The sequence below is a fragment of the Gorilla gorilla genome, chromosome 18, assembly GCF_029281585.2.
Source record: "Gorilla gorilla gorilla isolate KB3781 chromosome 18, NHGRI_mGorGor1-v2.1_pri, whole genome shotgun sequence".
Taxonomy (NCBI): domain Eukaryota; kingdom Metazoa; phylum Chordata; class Mammalia; order Primates; family Hominidae; genus Gorilla; species Gorilla gorilla.
Window position 1 is genome coordinate 96,879,028 of NC_073242.2, and position 15,216 is coordinate 96,894,243.

The 15,216-nt window shown below is 58.1% G+C and overlaps 4 protein-coding genes across 9 annotated transcripts in view; 2 read left to right on the plus strand and 2 right to left on the minus strand.

Annotated features, from left to right (window-relative positions):
• The first annotated feature begins 80 nt into the window (after nt 1-80).
• Nucleotides 81-1,923, plus strand: PARD6A (par-6 family cell polarity regulator alpha). 4 transcript variants are annotated; one of them, XM_019012588.4, is made up of 3 exons: nt 81-250; nt 604-859; nt 1,042-1,923. In XM_019012588.4, the coding sequence occupies exons 1-3, from the start codon at nt 188-190 to the stop codon at nt 1,794-1,796; spliced, it is 1,074 nt and encodes a 357-aa protein (XP_018868133.2). In that variant the 5' UTR covers nt 81-187; the 3' UTR covers nt 1,797-1,923. The 4 variants fall into 4 exon arrangements, with proteins under 4 accessions (XP_018868133.2, XP_018868134.2, XP_018868135.2 ...); XM_019012589.4 differs by having other exon boundaries at nt 1,045-1,923; XM_019012590.4 differs by having other exon boundaries at nt 82-250; nt 604-826.
• A 172-nt stretch (nt 1,924-2,095) lies between these two features.
• Nucleotides 2,096-5,659, minus strand: ENKD1 (enkurin domain containing 1). The gene is made up of 7 exons (XM_004057825.5): nt 5,530-5,659; nt 5,243-5,437; nt 4,174-4,346; nt 3,086-3,211; nt 2,806-2,969; nt 2,569-2,705; nt 2,096-2,470 (listed from the first exon to the last, which is right to left on the minus strand). The coding sequence occupies exons 1-7, from the start codon at nt 5,612-5,614 to the stop codon at nt 2,310-2,312; spliced, it is 1,041 nt and encodes a 346-aa protein (XP_004057873.1). The 5' UTR covers nt 5,615-5,659; the 3' UTR covers nt 2,096-2,309.
• Nucleotides 5,660-5,962: 303 nt separating this feature from the next.
• Nucleotides 5,963-7,918, plus strand: C18H16orf86 (chromosome 18 C16orf86 homolog). 2 transcript variants are annotated; one of them, XM_019012591.4, is made up of 4 exons: nt 5,963-6,231; nt 6,457-6,686; nt 7,041-7,261; nt 7,336-7,918. In XM_019012591.4, exons 1-4 carry the CDS (start codon nt 6,130-6,132, stop codon nt 7,761-7,763), a joined length of 981 nt encoding a protein of 326 aa, XP_018868136.3. In that variant the 5' UTR covers nt 5,963-6,129; the 3' UTR covers nt 7,764-7,918. The 2 variants fall into 2 exon arrangements, with proteins under 2 accessions (XP_018868136.3, XP_004057872.4); XM_004057824.5 differs by having other exon boundaries at nt 6,091-6,231; nt 7,363-7,918.
• A 5,770-nt stretch (nt 7,919-13,688) lies between these two features.
• GFOD2 (Gfo/Idh/MocA-like oxidoreductase domain containing 2) overlaps nt 13,689-15,216 on the minus strand; it is a 53,001-nt gene continuing 51,473 nt past the window's right edge. For both annotated transcript variants that reach the window (XM_004057823.5, XM_055366194.2), the window contains exon 3: nt 13,689-15,206. In XM_004057823.5, the coding sequence (XP_004057871.1) occupies nt 14,308-15,206 (899 nt within the window). In that variant the 3' untranslated portion in view covers nt 13,689-14,307. The remainder of the gene's footprint in view (nt 15,207-15,216) is intronic.

The following is a 15,216-nucleotide window of genomic DNA, read 5'->3' on the forward strand; positions in this document are numbered from 1 at the left end:
GTTTCCTAGGAAACGTGGACTCCGCGTTCCACTCTGCGTCGCTGCCCCCTTGACGTCACGCTCCGGATGGGAAGGCGGGGCGTGTGCTACCGCCAGGGGCGGGGCGGCGCGGGCGGGCCGGCCGGGCTGTGCACCTGCGCCTCGGCGGGCCGCCTGGGGCACCGTCCCCGGCCCGCCCGGCCCCGCCATGGCCCGGCCACAGAGGACTCCGGCGCGCAGTCCCGATAGCATCGTCGAGGTGAAGAGCAAAGTAAGGGCTCCTCCGGCCTCGGCCCTAGGCGCTCCCAATTCCCTCTTTCTCCCCTTCCCAGCTCCTTGGTCCCCGCCACCTCTTCCCTCTATCCTCCAAGTCCCATTCTGCTTTTCTGCTCGCCTTCCCCCATCCGTCTTCCTTCCTCCACTGCTGGTCTCCAGCTCTCTCTGGCCTGAGTACCTGGAGGGCGGTAAGAAGACCTTGGACAGCGTCCCTGGTACTGGAGCTGAGGTCTGGGCTTAAGGCTGCCGCAAAAGCGGCAGCCGTATCTTTCCCATCCCTGCCAGCCTGCGGTAAGAAAGGGGCGCAGGCTGTCCTGACTCCTCCTCTCCCCCAACCCCGACTTCCAGTTTGACGCCGAGTTCCGACGCTTCGCGCTGCCCCGCGCTTCGGTGAGCGGCTTCCAGGAGTTCTCGCGGTTGCTGCGGGCGGTGCACCAGATCCCGGGCCTGGACGTGCTACTTGGCTATACGGATGCTCATGGCGACCTGCTGCCCCTCACCAACGACGACAGCCTGCACCGGGCCCTGGCCAGCGGGCCCCCGCCACTGCGCCTACTGGTGCAGAAGCGGGGTGAGGAGGGGTACAGTGGGCAGCCTCTGTGGGGTAAGGTGTCTGTGGGGCAGGTCTACAAGGGTTAGTCCATGCCCAGGGTACCCAAGCGTCACCCTCTGCAGTCCCTGCCCTTGGCTTGACCTCCAAGTGGTAGGAAATAGCTACAGTGCCCCCTGTAAAGAGCCCAAGTCGGGGAGCAGGTCTCTGATCTCAACATCCCCCCTCTTCTGCAGCAGAAGCTGACTCCAGCGGCCTGGCTTTTGCCTCCAACTCTCTGCAGCGGCGCAAGAAAGGGCTCTTGCTGCGGCCAGTGGCACCCCTGCGCACCCGGCCACCCTTGCTAATCAGTCTGCCCCAAGATTTCCGCCAGGTTTCCTCAGTCATAGACGTGGACCTACTGCCTGAGACCCACCGACGGGTGCGGCTGCACAAGCATGGTTCAGACCGCCCCCTGGGCTTCTACATCCGAGATGGCATGAGCGTGCGTGTGGCTCCCCAGGGCCTGGAGCGGGTTCCAGGAATCTTCATCTCCCGCCTGGTACGTGGGGGTCTGGCTGAGAGTACAGGGCTGCTGGCGGTCAGTGATGAGATCCTCGAGGTCAATGGCATTGAAGTAGCCGGGAAGACCTTGGACCAAGTGACGGACATGATGGTTGCCAACAGCCATAACCTCATTGTCACTGTCAAGCCCGCCAACCAGCGCAATAACGTGGTGCGAGGGGCATCTGGGCGTTTGACAGGTCCTCCCTCTGCAGGGCCTGGGCCTGCTGAGCCTGATAGTGACGATGACAGCAGTGACCTGGTCATTGAGAACCGCCAGCCTCCCAGTTCCAATGGGCTGTCTCAGGGGCCCCCGTGCTGGGACCTGCACCCTGGCTGCCGACGTCCTGGTACCCGCAGCTCTCTGCCCTCCCTGGATGACCAGGAGCAGGCCAGTTCTGGCTGGGGGAGTCGCATTCGAGGAGATGGTAGTGGCTTCAGCCTCTGACAGTCAGGATGAAGCCCCATGCCACTCCACACTGCTGGGACATGGCAGGGACTTCACAGTGGGGGTTTTTAGCTGGCTCACAGGGCTCCCTCAGCCTGGGGAACATTAAAGGTTTTCTACAAATACAGTCATGGTCCTTATGTGTCCCAGTCCCAGCCTCCTCCCTGGTCCCACCAGCTTGCCTTCTGCTCTGGACTAAGGCAGGAGTGACATTGGGGAGAACTTCCTGCAATCAAGCAGCAGGAGGGCCACCAGGCTTGGCATTTTTAGGGTAAGAAAAGCTCTTATGGAAACAAATCCTGTGTACAAAATGTTTAATTTTGACAAAGCAGTTAAAAGGCTGGGGTGGCCCTTCTGCAGCCACTGGTGACTGGGAAGAGTGCTCTAGGGACACTGGCCACCCCCCTGCTCGTGTCTTCAGACCTCTGCTCTGGGATTGGGTCCAACCCTGTCCTTTGCAGCCATGTGGCGATCCTCAGCATGGAGCTCCTTGCCACTGTCCCCCAAAGGGGCTCAGGCGTCCATCTTCACGAAGACTTTGGGCCGAGAAAAGATCTTGATGGCCTCCTCTACCTGCACCAGCTTCCGGTCCAGCTCAGCACGGTGGCTCTGGGCTCTCAGTGAGTCTGCCCCAGCAGGCAGCAGTACCAGCTCACGCAGCAGCTGGCTCTGGCCTACAGGGGGCCCAGGAACAGTGAGAACAGTGAGTGTTGGGCAGGGGTGCCCGGTCCCCAGTGGGGTCCCCCTCCAGCCTCCCTGCCCAGGTACTCACTCTGGAGCAGCTTGGTCAGTGTTTCCAGCCGCTGGTTCTCAGGCATGCGCGTGTGGCCTGGGGGCATGGCAGGGTCCGGCTGGCTCTGCTTGCGGGCCTCGGCCTCCCGCCGCCACAGGTCCCTGCGCTCCAACAAGCTGTGGGTACACAGGCTCAGGGTTGATGACCCGAGGGCAGAGGTTGGTTCCCACCCTCCACAGGTGTCCTTCACCCTGAGTGTCGGGCAGTGAGACCTACTAATGTGGCACATGGCCCTTCTGCGTGGCATTGTAGTGCTCCTGGGCCTGCCGCTGCTGCTCTAGCACTTGTGCCAGGACCTGCAGTGAGCAGGAATGCCTCCGGGGGGCTCTCTTGGCAGCTCGTGCATTGTGACGAATGAAGTCCACCCCCAGGCCTGGCTCCTGCAGGACACAGCAAGCGTGGGTGGGGGCAGACAGCATTATGTTGTGTCCCTGAACACCCCCACTACACCGGGAGCCCTGCCCAACCACCATCCAGCCCCCATACATCGTCTCACCTTAGCTTCGGGACCTGGTGGGGTTGGCTGGGGACTAGATACACGGGGTGGTGGGAGGCCAGGGCCGCAGCGGGAGTGCGCCCGCAGGAAGTGGGCAGACTCTGTCCCAAAGGCAGGGCCAGGCTCCTGGAGGGCAGGGCACAGCAGAGAGAGCAGGCAGGCTGAGGTCTGGGGCTCAAGCTGCAAGACCCTGGCCATCTTGGCCCTTCTGACCTTTGCATCCATGTCCCTCGGGCCCTCTTCCTTCTTCAAGGGACACTTGTCCTCATCAGCACACAAATGTGTGAGTATGTCAGATTTTTAAGAAAACAACAAACCATCTCTCCTTCCACCTCAGTACTGGCCCAGCTACCACTCTCTTTCCTCCTTCCTAGCCAAGCTTCCTGGCTCTAGCCCTGCAAGGCTCCTAACAGCTGGCCTCCAAGTCCTCAAATCCAGGCGGTCAATTCCTTGGTCTCGTTGTCCTCAACCTGATCGTCAGTAACTCTTAGGTCTCACTCCTGAGATCCAGGCCTGAATTTCCATCTGCTTCCTGGACACACTCCCACCCCCTGGGAACCCCACAGATGCTTCAGCTACAACACATTTCTGTGACCTTGCCTTTCCTCTCACTCCTGCTCCTCCTGCTGAGTCCCTGGATTGAAGAATGGTGCTGCTCTCTACCTGAGACAGAGCCCCCCACCATACCCCTGCCCTTCCCACTGTCCTCAGAAATAAGGGCTGAAAAGTGGCTTTTGTGGCCCCTGATGTGGGTCCAGCTGACTTCTTGGCCTAACTTCACGCCCTTCTTTCCTCACAGTGAACTGTACCTAGCATCTCCACTGCTGCATGCCCTGTGGTCTGTGAGGTTCCATCTTTTGGGAATGTTCTCTTCTGCTGTCCCTTTGACTAATTGCTACTTGCCCTCAGGATCAGCCCCACCATCACTACTTCTGAGAAGCCCCCCCACCTCGCCCTGCAGCAGAGCCAGGGTCTCTTAGTCCTCTGTTACCTCTGTGACTTCCCTCCCTCCCCAGAACTCAGATCAGGGTATAGTTGCCTGTTGGCCAACAAAATGGATAATACTTCTGGCTCCCTGAAGCAGGTACCTGGAGCTGGGCCTTGACCCGGGACTCCACCTTGTCGTACTTGGGCGAGCGCCACAGAGCTTTCAGGGGCCTGGGCTGGCCCTGCTCCCGGCTGCGCTCCTGTTCTCTGAAGCGCTTCTGAATCTCCCTGATCCGCCTCAGGTTCTCCTTCTCATGGTCTTTAGGGTCCTTCCCTGGAGAAAAGATGCCCCCAGGTTCTGCCCTACATAGGGCCCACACAATCCAACTTCCACTAGTTCACACACAGGCCTGCCCCCTGCCTCCTATAGAAAGAGCTCCCTGACCTCTCCAACTACCTTAGACCCTACACACACTCTCCCTCATCACCTTGTTCCCTTCCTCATGTAGTATCACAGGATGATTTTCTCCATTATTATTATTATTATTATTTGAGACAGGGTCTCACTCTGTCACCCAGGCTGGAGTACAGTGGCATGATCATAGCTCACTGTAGCCTCAACCTCCCTGGCTCAAGTGATCCTCCCACCTCAGCCAGCCGAGTAGCTGGGATTACAGACACACTCCACCATGCCAGCCTGATTTTTGTATTTTTTGTAGAGATGGGGTTTCACCATGTTGGCCAGGCTGGTCTTCAACTCCTGGACTCAAGTGATCTGCCCGCCTGGGCCTCCCAAAGTGCTGGGATTCCAGGAGTGAGCCACTGCGCCCAGGTGATTTCCTCCATTATTATAGTGAAGTACACCATAGATCATCTCATATATGACATTCATCTCTTGCTCTTTGTATCCCACCTTGACTCAGTGATGGCTCATGCTTATCTTCAGCCCTGTGTTCTAGCATCTATATGGCCTGGCACACAGTAGGCACTCAACAAACAAATTTAATGGGTGATAAATGCATAAAGCAGAGCTAGGGCTTCGTGGGAACTAACTCATTCAGTTCACCTCCTTCGAGAAGGTAGCACATTTCTCCCCCTTTTATAGTTGGGAAAACTGAGACTCAAGAGACGCAAAGCCTGGGCCCACGTCAGGGTGGAAAGAGCAGCTGCTTTTGATCTCTTTCCACCCCGCACTGCCTCTCTGCCCCGTCTTCCATTCCTGGGACTTACTCTTGAGAGAGGCCCCAGGACCTAGGGAGATCCCCTCGAGTTGCAACAGCACGTCCCCGACGCCGCGCTGGCCGCACTCCAGGATCTCTCCGGCACCGGGACCGATGCAGGGGCCACGGGGAGCGGTGGTGTCCAGGGCCCGGTCGGAGGTCAGCAAATCCAGCTTCAGCGCGTTTCCCTCGAGGCGCCCTTGAGCTGCGGGGCGGAGCCGGGCGGAGTCCGGGGCTCAGAGGTGGAGCCAGGGCCGACCCCTGAGCCTCGCACCACCGCCAAGCCCCCGGACTCACCCGAGGTCGGCCGCCGGTAGTAGTCAGGACAGAGCGTCGGGTCTGGGGGGATGGGCCCCGAGATGCGGGACGGGCCCTCGCACATGCCGCCGGCGCCGCCCAGCAACGGTGCCCCGAGGCCTGCAGGGCTGTTTACCTCCCTCCCCGGGCCCCCTTCCCCAACCCCAGGCCTCCTCCCTCGCCCGGCACCCTGACCCTGGCGTGCCCGCCACTCCCGGGCCCCTGCCGGTCCCCGCCTGGGCCCCGGCCTCGCTCGCCGCCTCCGCGACTTCTGCTCCCAGCCCACTTCTCGGTCCCGCTCGCGGCCTCTCCCCCGCGGCACTCGGGCAGGGGCTCACTCGAGAGGTTTTGCCGCCAGCCGCTGCCACCCGACGGGACTTGTTGTTGCCGGGCAACCGTGGCTTCCGTCCCCGGGGTCAGGGCCCACTGACCCCGGCGCAAAGCGTCCTGGGGCTTGTAGTTTCGGCCGAGGGTGGGCTCCGCGGTCGCCGGTTTCGCCCTCGCTTGCTGGCCGGTCTCCGGGGTCAGCGCGGGGCCACCATCCAGCCCCTTGGGGCCCGCCCCAAGCAGCTGTCGAGGACGCACTCAGCCTGCGCAGCCATGGCCTCGGCAGGGGCGGAGAGGCGGCCGGGGGTCCAGGAGGCGACGGTCGTGGGGCAGGGACAGCTCACGGAGGAGCCCGGCAGCGCTCAGACCTCCGAGGTGACCGTCAGGCTGTTTAACCTTCAAACACGGGGCCGCAGCGCTCTGAGAGGTGGAACTCTGAGCGCCCCGACCCGCTAACTGCCAGGCTGGGCCCTCCAGGCGGGGAGGGGCACAGGCTGGTGTCCTTATTCCCGTTTCGGTGTCTAACGTTAGGTGTTCAGTGACGGATCCCTATGTCCTTTGCCCGGCCATGGTGACCGATGGCCTGTGTGTCATCTCTAGTGTCCAGTGGCGGGAGACCAGTTCCTGGTGCCAGCCTATGAAGCCCGCGGAACCCAGAGTGAAGACCAGCGCCCAGCAGGCGCAGCTTCGGAGTCGCAGCTCCAGGAGGAAGGACCCAAGCTAGGGGAGGAGAGGCCCAAGCCGCATGCCGGGGCACTAGAGGAGAGAGGCCCCAGGCCCGTGGTCTCCATTGTGAGGCCCCGTCATGGTCCAAAGAGAAAGCCTGTCAAGTGAGGGGGCTCTCGGGGGGAAGGAGCTGCAGCCCCGGGGTTGGGGCACACACCACAGTAGGATTCCTAAATCCTGCACTCCTGCAGGGAGGATTCTTGTCCCCAGCCACTACCATCACTCTCTTCTCCCGTTCCTCAAGAGCCCCCGTGTAGGGAGCAGCAGGAGAGTGGGAGCTTCAGGGTTTGTAGGGGCCTGGGCTCACTGGCCTCTAAGCCTCTTGGGCCTGGGGTCTCATTGACCAGGAACGGGACAGGCGTCGAGCCCTGGGGCTGTGGGCAGGCTGGGCTATTCCCTGGGCCAGGGAATGGGAACCAGGGCTGGAGCCTGGCTCAAGTCTCTTGTCCCTGGCTCAGGTCTCTCAGCCTCCCGGGCCTTCGTGCCCATCTTAAGGCTGAAGCTGAACTGCCACCCAAGCTGCCGCTGCAGGAGGAGGAGCCAGAGGGCAGCCAGAGTGAGCCCTCACCATCTGCCAACCACCACAAAAAAGCCAAGAAGCGCAAGAGCCTGGGGGCTCCTGTGCTCCACGCTGTGGCCAGCACGGTGTCTGCACCCTTAGAGACACTGGGGCTGGAGCGTGAGTGGCAGTCCCTGGACTGTTCCTTCTCCCCCTGCCTGTGGGGCCCGACATGGCACAACCTGGCGCTCTAGCCTCTGCCCTGCCTTGGGTCTTTGCAGGAAAGGCCCAGCGCCTGCGGCCCCTGTACCAGTACGTCAACTATTGCAACCCCGAGCTGAACCAGGCAGGGAAGGGGGACGGGGAGGCTGAGGTGGAGGCAGAGGCAGAGCTGGCCCCGGTTCCTGAGGAGGCAGGTGTGGAGCAACTGCAGGCCTTGCTGCCCTTGGCAGGTGAGCTGGGCCCAGGCCTCGCTTTGCCCTGTCCCAGTCCACTAGTGACCCCCACCCATGCCCTGGCTCCCCTCGGAGAGGAGGCTGGAGAGGAGCCTGGGGGCTTGCCCAGCTTGGGGGTGAGTGACCACAAGGCCGAGGTGGATAAGTCAACCCAGGTGGACATCGACAAGATGCTGAGTGTCTGCACTGCTCCACTTGTCCCCCCGCTCTCTCCTCAGTACAAGTGACTGTCCTGCCCCGCTGGTGGCTCCCCTCCTTCCACGCCTGAATTTGGCTTCAGGCTTCCTGTGGGCCTAGGCCCTCTGGTGGCGGGGGCAAATTTGGCACCTGCCCCCACTTGGGACTTTGGGCTTGCTGAAAATAAATATTTTTCTTTTTCAAAGACTTTGTGATTCCCCAGATAGGTTGCCTGAAATGGGTAAGAGGATGGAGGACTCAACAGTGCAGGGTTTGAGGCCTGAATGGTCATCTGCATCACCTGAGACTTTGACAATGACAGATTCCTTTGTGCCACCCCATGCCTCACTGAATCAGGGTGGACCTGGTGCTGTGTGTTTAGGTGAATCTGAGGGTCAGGCAGCTAACTGGGTGATGAAGAGGGAAGTGAGAAGGAGGAACTTGGGGCAGAGAAAAGAAAGGGTCTGTTGGGTCATGGGAAGCAGGTGTTTGGCCCTGCTCTTCTGTCTCCTGGGGAAGGGCCTGCATTTGGTCTCACCTTGAGGGGATCAAAACTTGGGATCCTCCTAGGAGGTAGCACAGAGTTCTTTTACCTGTCACAACAGTGACAGCTTTGGGATGTTTCCCACTCATTGCCAGACCATAGCTGGACCGGACCTTGTCTGTGGAGTAGCCTCTGGTCACAGGTGACAGGGCATCAGTGGTGTTTTCCTGGCAGGCAGGGGTGGACAGGGGCAGTAAGTGCATCTGGGACCCTGAGGCCAAGCCACTGGATGACAGCTGTGTCCAACCGGCAAGGATCTCTGGGAAGAGCCAGCCAGTGTTGGCCATTTTGGAATCTGCACATCCTGGGCCTCCTGTGTGTTCCTTGGACACCGCAAACAGACACAGGGAATTTTAAGTTCATGGAAATTTCCCCTCCCTCCAACTGGCCTTTCCTCCTGTATCTCATCTGCACAATTGTTTAAGCTAGAATCTTGGGTGTCACCCCAGACCCCATCCTGTTCTTTGCTCCCTGATTCCTACAAGCTAAGCAGACATTGAGGCCCGTGATCCTACCCTTTCAGGCTGAGAACCTCTCGGACCCCACAGTCAGCACCGTCGCCTGGACCACTGTCATCTCCAGGTGACAGCCTCACTGGTCGCCCTGCCTGTCATCCCTTGGCCCATGGATCCATCCAGTGGCCCTGTGACACACACACCTGAGCCCCTGATGGTGTCACTCCCCCTTGGGATTCCCCTCCTCTTGCCCCAGCTACCTTAGAATTCAGTGGCTTCCGGTAATTCCGAGCAGTTACACCTTTTCCTCCCTTCACTCTGTGCATGTGGGGCTTTCTCTGCCTAAAATGCCTTTATTCCCACCTCTCCCCCTGGCTAGTGCACGCACACCTTTGAAAACTTAGGATTCTGCTTCCTGGGGAGCCAGACAGCACCCCATGTTGCCCTGCATTGCAGTCCCTGCGCACTGCTATCACGTGGGTTATAACTGTCATCGGGATTAGACCGGGAGCTCCCTAAGGGCACATCTCATTGCATCACATCGACCTAGCTAGAGGCCCCCTTAAAAGGCACCAAGGTGATGAGACTGAAGTGAGGGGTGGAGGAAGCTGCAGAGAGGGACAGGCCAGAATCTGAAATGCTGAGGCCATCCCGAGGCCACAGTCATATGTAGGTTCCCTGGAATATGGCCTGGCAAGGTCACTGGAGGGAGTGGGGTAGGCAGGTTCAGGTGGGAAAAGCAGGGTCCCCTTTCTGGCATCATCCCAGCCTGCTCCCTCCTTTGACAGGGTCACTTGGGTGCTCACTGGCCCCATGGCAAGCCATGGGGTCAGGATTTTTTTTTTTCTTTGAGACAGCATCTCACTCTGTTGCCCAAGCTGGAGTGCAGTGGCACAATCTTGGCTCACTGCAACCTCTGCCTCCCGGACTCAAGGATTACAAATGTGAGCCATCGTGCCTGGCCAAAAATTTTTTTTTTGTGGAGATAGGGTCTGTGTTGCTCAGCTTGGTCTCAAACTCCTGACCTCAAGCAATCCTCCCTCCTTGACCTCCCAAATTGCTGGGATTACAGGCATGAGCCAACACACCCAGCCAAGATAATTGAACTTAACCTCCTTGCTTTATGTTTGGGATGGCAGAGGCCTGGAGAGAAGTGGCCTTGCATGAGACCACACCCTGGGATCTAGGAATCCCTGTCCTGAGTTGTGCAGGATCTGCTGACCTGGGGGCTCTCTGGCTAAGGCCGGACCCAAGAAGGCCTCTGTATCTTTGTGCGGTCTCCAGGGCTGGAAGCGTGAACAATGCCAGCACTGATAAGAGCTGGTCCTGTCTTCTCACAGGTGAGGCAGGAATTAGAAATCGTGGGAGAACTAGTCTGCAATTCCTGAGGCCTATTACCCAATGGACTTGTTTAAGCAGGGTGGGTAGTAGGAGCTGCAAAAAGGATCAAGTCCCTACTGCTCCTAGAAGCTCGCTGTAAAGAGGAAATGCTACATGATTTAGGGAGACGTGTAGCTGGGCGTGGTGGTCTGTGTCTGTAGTCCCAGATATTTGGGAGGCTGAAGCAGGAGGATCGCTTGAGCCCGGGAGTTCAAGACCAGCCTGAGCAACATTTTTCCCTGTCTCAAGAAGTAAAAATGATGCAGCCATAAAAAAAAAGAATGAAATCGCGTCCTTTGCAGCAACATGGAAATGGCTGAGACCATTATCCTAAGAAATTAACACAGGAACAGGAAAGCAAATAGCACACGTTCTCACAAGTGGGAGCTACACATTGGGTACACATGGACACAAACATGGGAAACACAAACATGAGACTACGAGAAGGGGCAGAGAGGGGGTGGGGTGATTGTTGAAAAAACCTATTTACTATGTTCACTACCTGGGTGATGAGACCAATCGTCCCCCAAACCTCAGTGTCACACAGTATACCCATGTAACAAACTTGCACATGTACCCCCCGAATGTAAAATAAAAGTTGAAATTATATATTCAAAACAAGTGGCCAGGTGCAGTGGTTCATGCCTGTAATCCTAGCACCTTGGGAGGCTGAGGGGGGCACGGATCACTTAGGCCAGAAGTTCAAGGCCAGCCTGGACTATGTGGTGAAACCCCGCCTCTACTAAAAATACAAAAATTAGGCTGGGGGCGGTGGCTCATGCCTATAATCCCAGCACTTTGGGAGGCCGAGGTGGGTGGATCACGAGGTCAGGAGTTCGAAACCAGCCAGCCTGGCCAACATGGTGAAACCCTATCTCTACTAAAAATACAAAAAAATTAGCTGGGCAATGGTGGCATGTGCCTGTAATCCCAGCTACCTTGGAGGTTGAGGCAGGGGAATTGCTTGAACCAGGGAGGTGGAGGTTGCAGTGAGCCGAGATTGCGCCACTCCATTCCAGCCTAGGCAACGAGAGCAAAACTCCACCTCAAAAACAAACAAACAAACAAAAAAATTAGCCAGGTGTGGTGGTGGGCGCCTGCAGTCTCAGCTACTTGGGAGGCTGAGGCAAGAGAATTGCTTGAACCCGGGAGGTGGAGGTGGCTGTGAACCAAGGTGACGCCACTGCACTCCGGCCTGGGTGACAGAGTGAGACTCTGTCAAGAAAAGAAATAAATAAAGAAAGGAGGGAGGGAAGGAAGGGAGGGAGGGAGGGAGGGAAAGAGAAAAAAGAGAGAAAAAAAGGAAAAGAAAGAAGACAAGAAAAGAAAAAAGAAAAGAAAAGGAGAGGGAGAGAGGGAGGGATGGAGAGACATGCAACCTCAGCTCAACTGAGGACCAAGGCTGTGGAACCACAGGTTGGGAGGTGGCTCCTTGCTGAAGTCAGAAGTGGTGACCGGGCAGTCCTCCAGCTGACTCCTGAGAGAGAGAGGTGGTGCCTTCCAGGCAGAGGACATTCCAGGGACAAAGCCCTGCTAGTATGGAAGCTGCCACCTCTGCAGGAGGGCTCTTAGTGTGGCTGGAGAGGAGGGCATGGCCATATGGAAACCAGGTTGGGCAAGTCCGGGGGTGAGGAGGAAGGGTGTGGATAGGGAGGGATCTTGGCGTGACATTCAGGAGAGGCTGCTTGTCCAGCAGGGTGATGGGCAGAACAGGAAAGGAAGTGGCTGCCATCGTCTAGGTGAAAACAGTCCTGGATTTGGCTGGAGGTTGAAGAATAAGCGACAGGTATTTGGGAAGTTCTCTTCTGGTTGCTGTATCTGATGAGCAAAGCTAACTGCATTTTTACTGTCCTGGAAAAACTTTATTTTGACCTGAGGAAGAGCTGGTAACATCCTGAGATTTGGAAACAGGTCCTGGGAGATGCTACTGCCTTCTTCCAGGAGGGGGTGCTGCTGGACAAGTCTGGAACCAGTGTGGGTTCAGTCACCCGTGGAGACCAGAACCCTGTGGGCTCCCTTGGCCACAGGCATCTGGGCACATCTGTCTTCCCCATCCCCAGTGTGGGACTGACTAGCTCTGATGCCCAGGATAACTCGATGGTAAAGACGTCTGAGGGAAGGGGCCATGCACCCCTCTGGCCATGAAATCTAGGCTCTGGGGATTCCCTCAGAGGAACCAGGGTCCTCATTAAAGTAGCTCTGCATTAAGCCCACTGCAGTACCACCCCCCCCTCCCCCAGCACATTCTGGGAACCCGAGTGCCATTCTGGGTTGGCCACATGGCCCTTTCTTATGTGGGAGCATCTAAGTCGGGCTTGTGCTTTCCTGGTCAATTCCCACATTTCACAGCGACCTCGACATCCTAGCAACACATGGGAGGACTGAGCTGAGCTAACTGTCCCAGGGACAAGGGGGCAGCCTCCCCTTTAACCTTCGGTGTCCTGCCTGGTGGTGGGTGCTGTCTGCACTTCACCTCCTAGTTCAGGCCAGGCCGAGGCTCCTGCCACAGGGAGGGGCAATGCCGGGCCCTCGGGTCTGAAGATTCCCAAATGCTGGGAGGAAGTGTGGTTCAAGGTCAGGCTCTGTGGTTAGATTGTCCTGACCAGGCTCCTGGCTCCATCATGTACAATCTACAGGAGGCAAGTAGCTTTGCCCTCTGTGCCTCCATTTTATGATCTGAATGATGAGAATATTTACCGTCAGAGAGTGGTTTGGAGATTAAGTGAAATAATAACATACATGTTTGCCCTGAGGGTCAGCATGCAGTAGGCACACTCCAACCCTATCCCTTGTTATTCCCTCTCACAAGGACTTCTGAATCCAGGAAATGACAGGAAAACAAGCCTGGTGACGTCTAGAAGCGGTGCCAAGAGGAAGAGGAAGCCCTCCCTGGGCTTTTCTGGCAAGGAGCCCAGGGCAGGGAAGAGGGCGGAAGGTTAGAGAAGGGAACAGAACTTGGTCCAGGCTGAACGATCCTGGCAGGCTGGTCAAACAAGCAAAGGGGAACGCATGTCTTTTCTCAACACCGTGCCCCCCCTCCCCGCCTCCCCCGCCTCTGGCAGAGCTGGGTAGAAGGCTGGCCCTGTGCAGAGCACAGTCAAGAGCATGGTGGGTGATTGGCCCTCGGGTCCAGCCACAGCTGCTCCATGGGGCACGCCTGGAGCTCTTCCTCCTCCTCCTCACCCTGTGCCACCTCCCTGAAACCACTCCTCCCTGCCACCTCAAGGGCACTCTGGCAGCCAACACCGTGACATTAAGAACAGAACCCCTCCTAACCTCCAGCCCAGCGAGGCCCCAAACTCTCCCGCTATCTGCTGAGACGGCAGGCCCATCAGCAGCCCATTAGGAAGTCCTGAGTCCTGTTCTCTGAGGAAATCTTTTCTTCGAAGGCTCCTGGGATTTGGCTATGAGGGAACAGGCAGGAGACGAGGGCTGGCAGGGGCAGCGGCCCGTGTGGCACAGTTGGCGGTGATGACCCACGCTGGCTCCAAGCTGCTGTGGAGCAATGAGTAGAGAAAAACCCCCTACCAGCCAGAAACAAGCCTTTCAGTATTAAAGAAACCCAACCTACCAAACAAAAACCACGTGCCATGTCCTATTTTCTGAATTATTTATTAACATTTCTCAGATGTTCTAAAGCCCTCCCTTGCCTCCTCTCTGCCAAACCAGGGCCCTCTGTCCTACTTCAAAAGCCCAAGAGCTCACTTAATAAAGCAAGCCCCAGTCCCCACCTGGGAAGGGCCTGCTCACATGGGAGGGCAGGTGAGGGTCCCTGAGGGACAGCTTATTGCCCTCACTGTTCCTGAGATGCCCCAGCCCAAGAAGGAAACAAAACTTCTCATCATTTCTCCTCAGGCCTCAGCCGAGCTGGCCCCTCTTGTGCTTTCTCACCCTGTTAGGACTGCGGATCAGGCTGAAGGGCTCCCCAGGGTGAGCCTTTCCTGGTCCGACTCACTGGCATCACCATGAGGAGGCCTGGCGGCAGCTCTGCCCTGTGCACACCATGGTAACCTGGCAACAGGAACATTTGCCACCCTGCAAGTCTGAGGAGCAGGTGAGCCACTGGAGGGGGCGAAGTCCCAGAGCCACCTCTGGCTTCACCCAGACTCATTAAATGAAAGACACTGTCTCTGCTAGGGCCAAGTCCCTGTCATGTCTGGCTCCTGTTCCCCTCCCTGGTCCCTCTGCCCTGTGGCAAGGAGCCCAGGTGCAGGCTCATAGGTTGTTCCGCTGAAGTGCCTCACACAGGTTCTGGTTGGTGTCGGGCTCCTCCGTCAGCACCTCCACAGCCTCCCACTCCCCGGATCGGCTCGACCTCTTGATGGCATCCACCACGCTCTGCATGTACAGCCCATCCTCGAAGGAGGCGGCCATGGAGACAGGGGCGCGGTCCCAGGTGCGGCGGTCGCCCTGCCCCTGGAAGGACTGGCGCAAGGCCTGCACCATGTAGACCATGCCCTTCAGGTACAGCAGCGGGACATCCTGGGGCCCCTGCTCAGGCAGTCCTGCGCCCACTGCCAGCGAGTCCCTCAAGAGCAGCTCCTCTTGCGTGGCAGAGTTCTTCTGCCCATAGAGGTCGGCTCCCCGGGCGACGAGGCGTCCTGCAGAGCCTACCACCATGACTTCATGCACAAAGGCGCCCGGCATGTTGAAGTTGAGTGTCACTGTGCTACACACACCCCCACCCATGAGCATCTGGAAGAAACAGAAGTCATCGCTGGTGACGTGCCGGATGCCACGGATGGCAGCGTTCTGCCTCACGAATGTCTTGAGCAGCCCGTGTACCTTCTCGGCTCTCCGGCCGGTCAGGTGGGTCAGCAAGTCCACAATGTAGGTCCCCATGGTGTGCAGGCCCCCACCGCCCATGAGCTCATCACAGATCCAGCCATAGCTGGGGCTCAGCAGGCTGCCTGAGTAGATGCGGGCATCGCAGATCATCACCGCTCCCACATAGTGCTCCGAAATCAGCTGTTTCATGCGCACGAAGGCAGGCAGGAAGCGCAGCACGTTCCCTACCAGGCTCATGAGCTGCGGGTAGTAGCGCGAGGCTGTCACCATCCGGAAGGCATCCACCGATGTTGCTGCCTTCTCGCAAACCACATTCTTCCCAATACCTAACAACAG

Coding starts and splice junctions, on each gene's coding strand:
- PARD6A (XM_019012588.4), top strand. CDS start 188: ATGGCCCGGCCACAGAGGACTCCGGCGCGCAGTCCCGATAGCATCGTC. Junction 251..603: donor TCGTCGAGGTGAAGAGCAAA/GTAAGGGCTCCT, acceptor CCCGACTTCCAG/TTTGACGCCGAGTTCCGACG. Junction 860..1,041: donor CAGTGGGCAGCCTCTGTGGG/GTAAGGTGTCTG, acceptor CCTCTTCTGCAG/CAGAAGCTGACTCCAGCGGC.
- ENKD1 (XM_004057825.5), bottom strand. CDS start 5,614: ATGTGCGAGGGCCCGTCCCGCATCTCGGGGCCCATCCCCCCAGACCCG. Junction 2,706..2,805: donor AAGGGCCATGTGCCACATTA/GTAGGTCTCACT, acceptor GTGTACCCACAG/CTTGTTGGAGCGCAGGGACC. Junction 2,471..2,568: donor ACTGACCAAGCTGCTCCAGA/GTGAGTACCTGG, acceptor GGCCCCCTGTAG/GCCAGAGCCAGCTGCTGCGT.
- C18H16orf86 (XM_019012591.4), top strand. CDS start 6,130: ATGGCCTCGGCAGGGGCGGAGAGGCGGCCGGGGGTCCAGGAGGCGACG. Junction 6,687..7,040: donor CCAAAGAGAAAGCCTGTCAA/GTGAGGGGGCTC, acceptor TCCCTGGCTCAG/GTCTCTCAGCCTCCCGGGCC. Junction 7,262..7,335: donor AGAGACACTGGGGCTGGAGC/GTGAGTGGCAGT, acceptor CTGGCGCTCTAG/CCTCTGCCCTGCCTTGGGTC.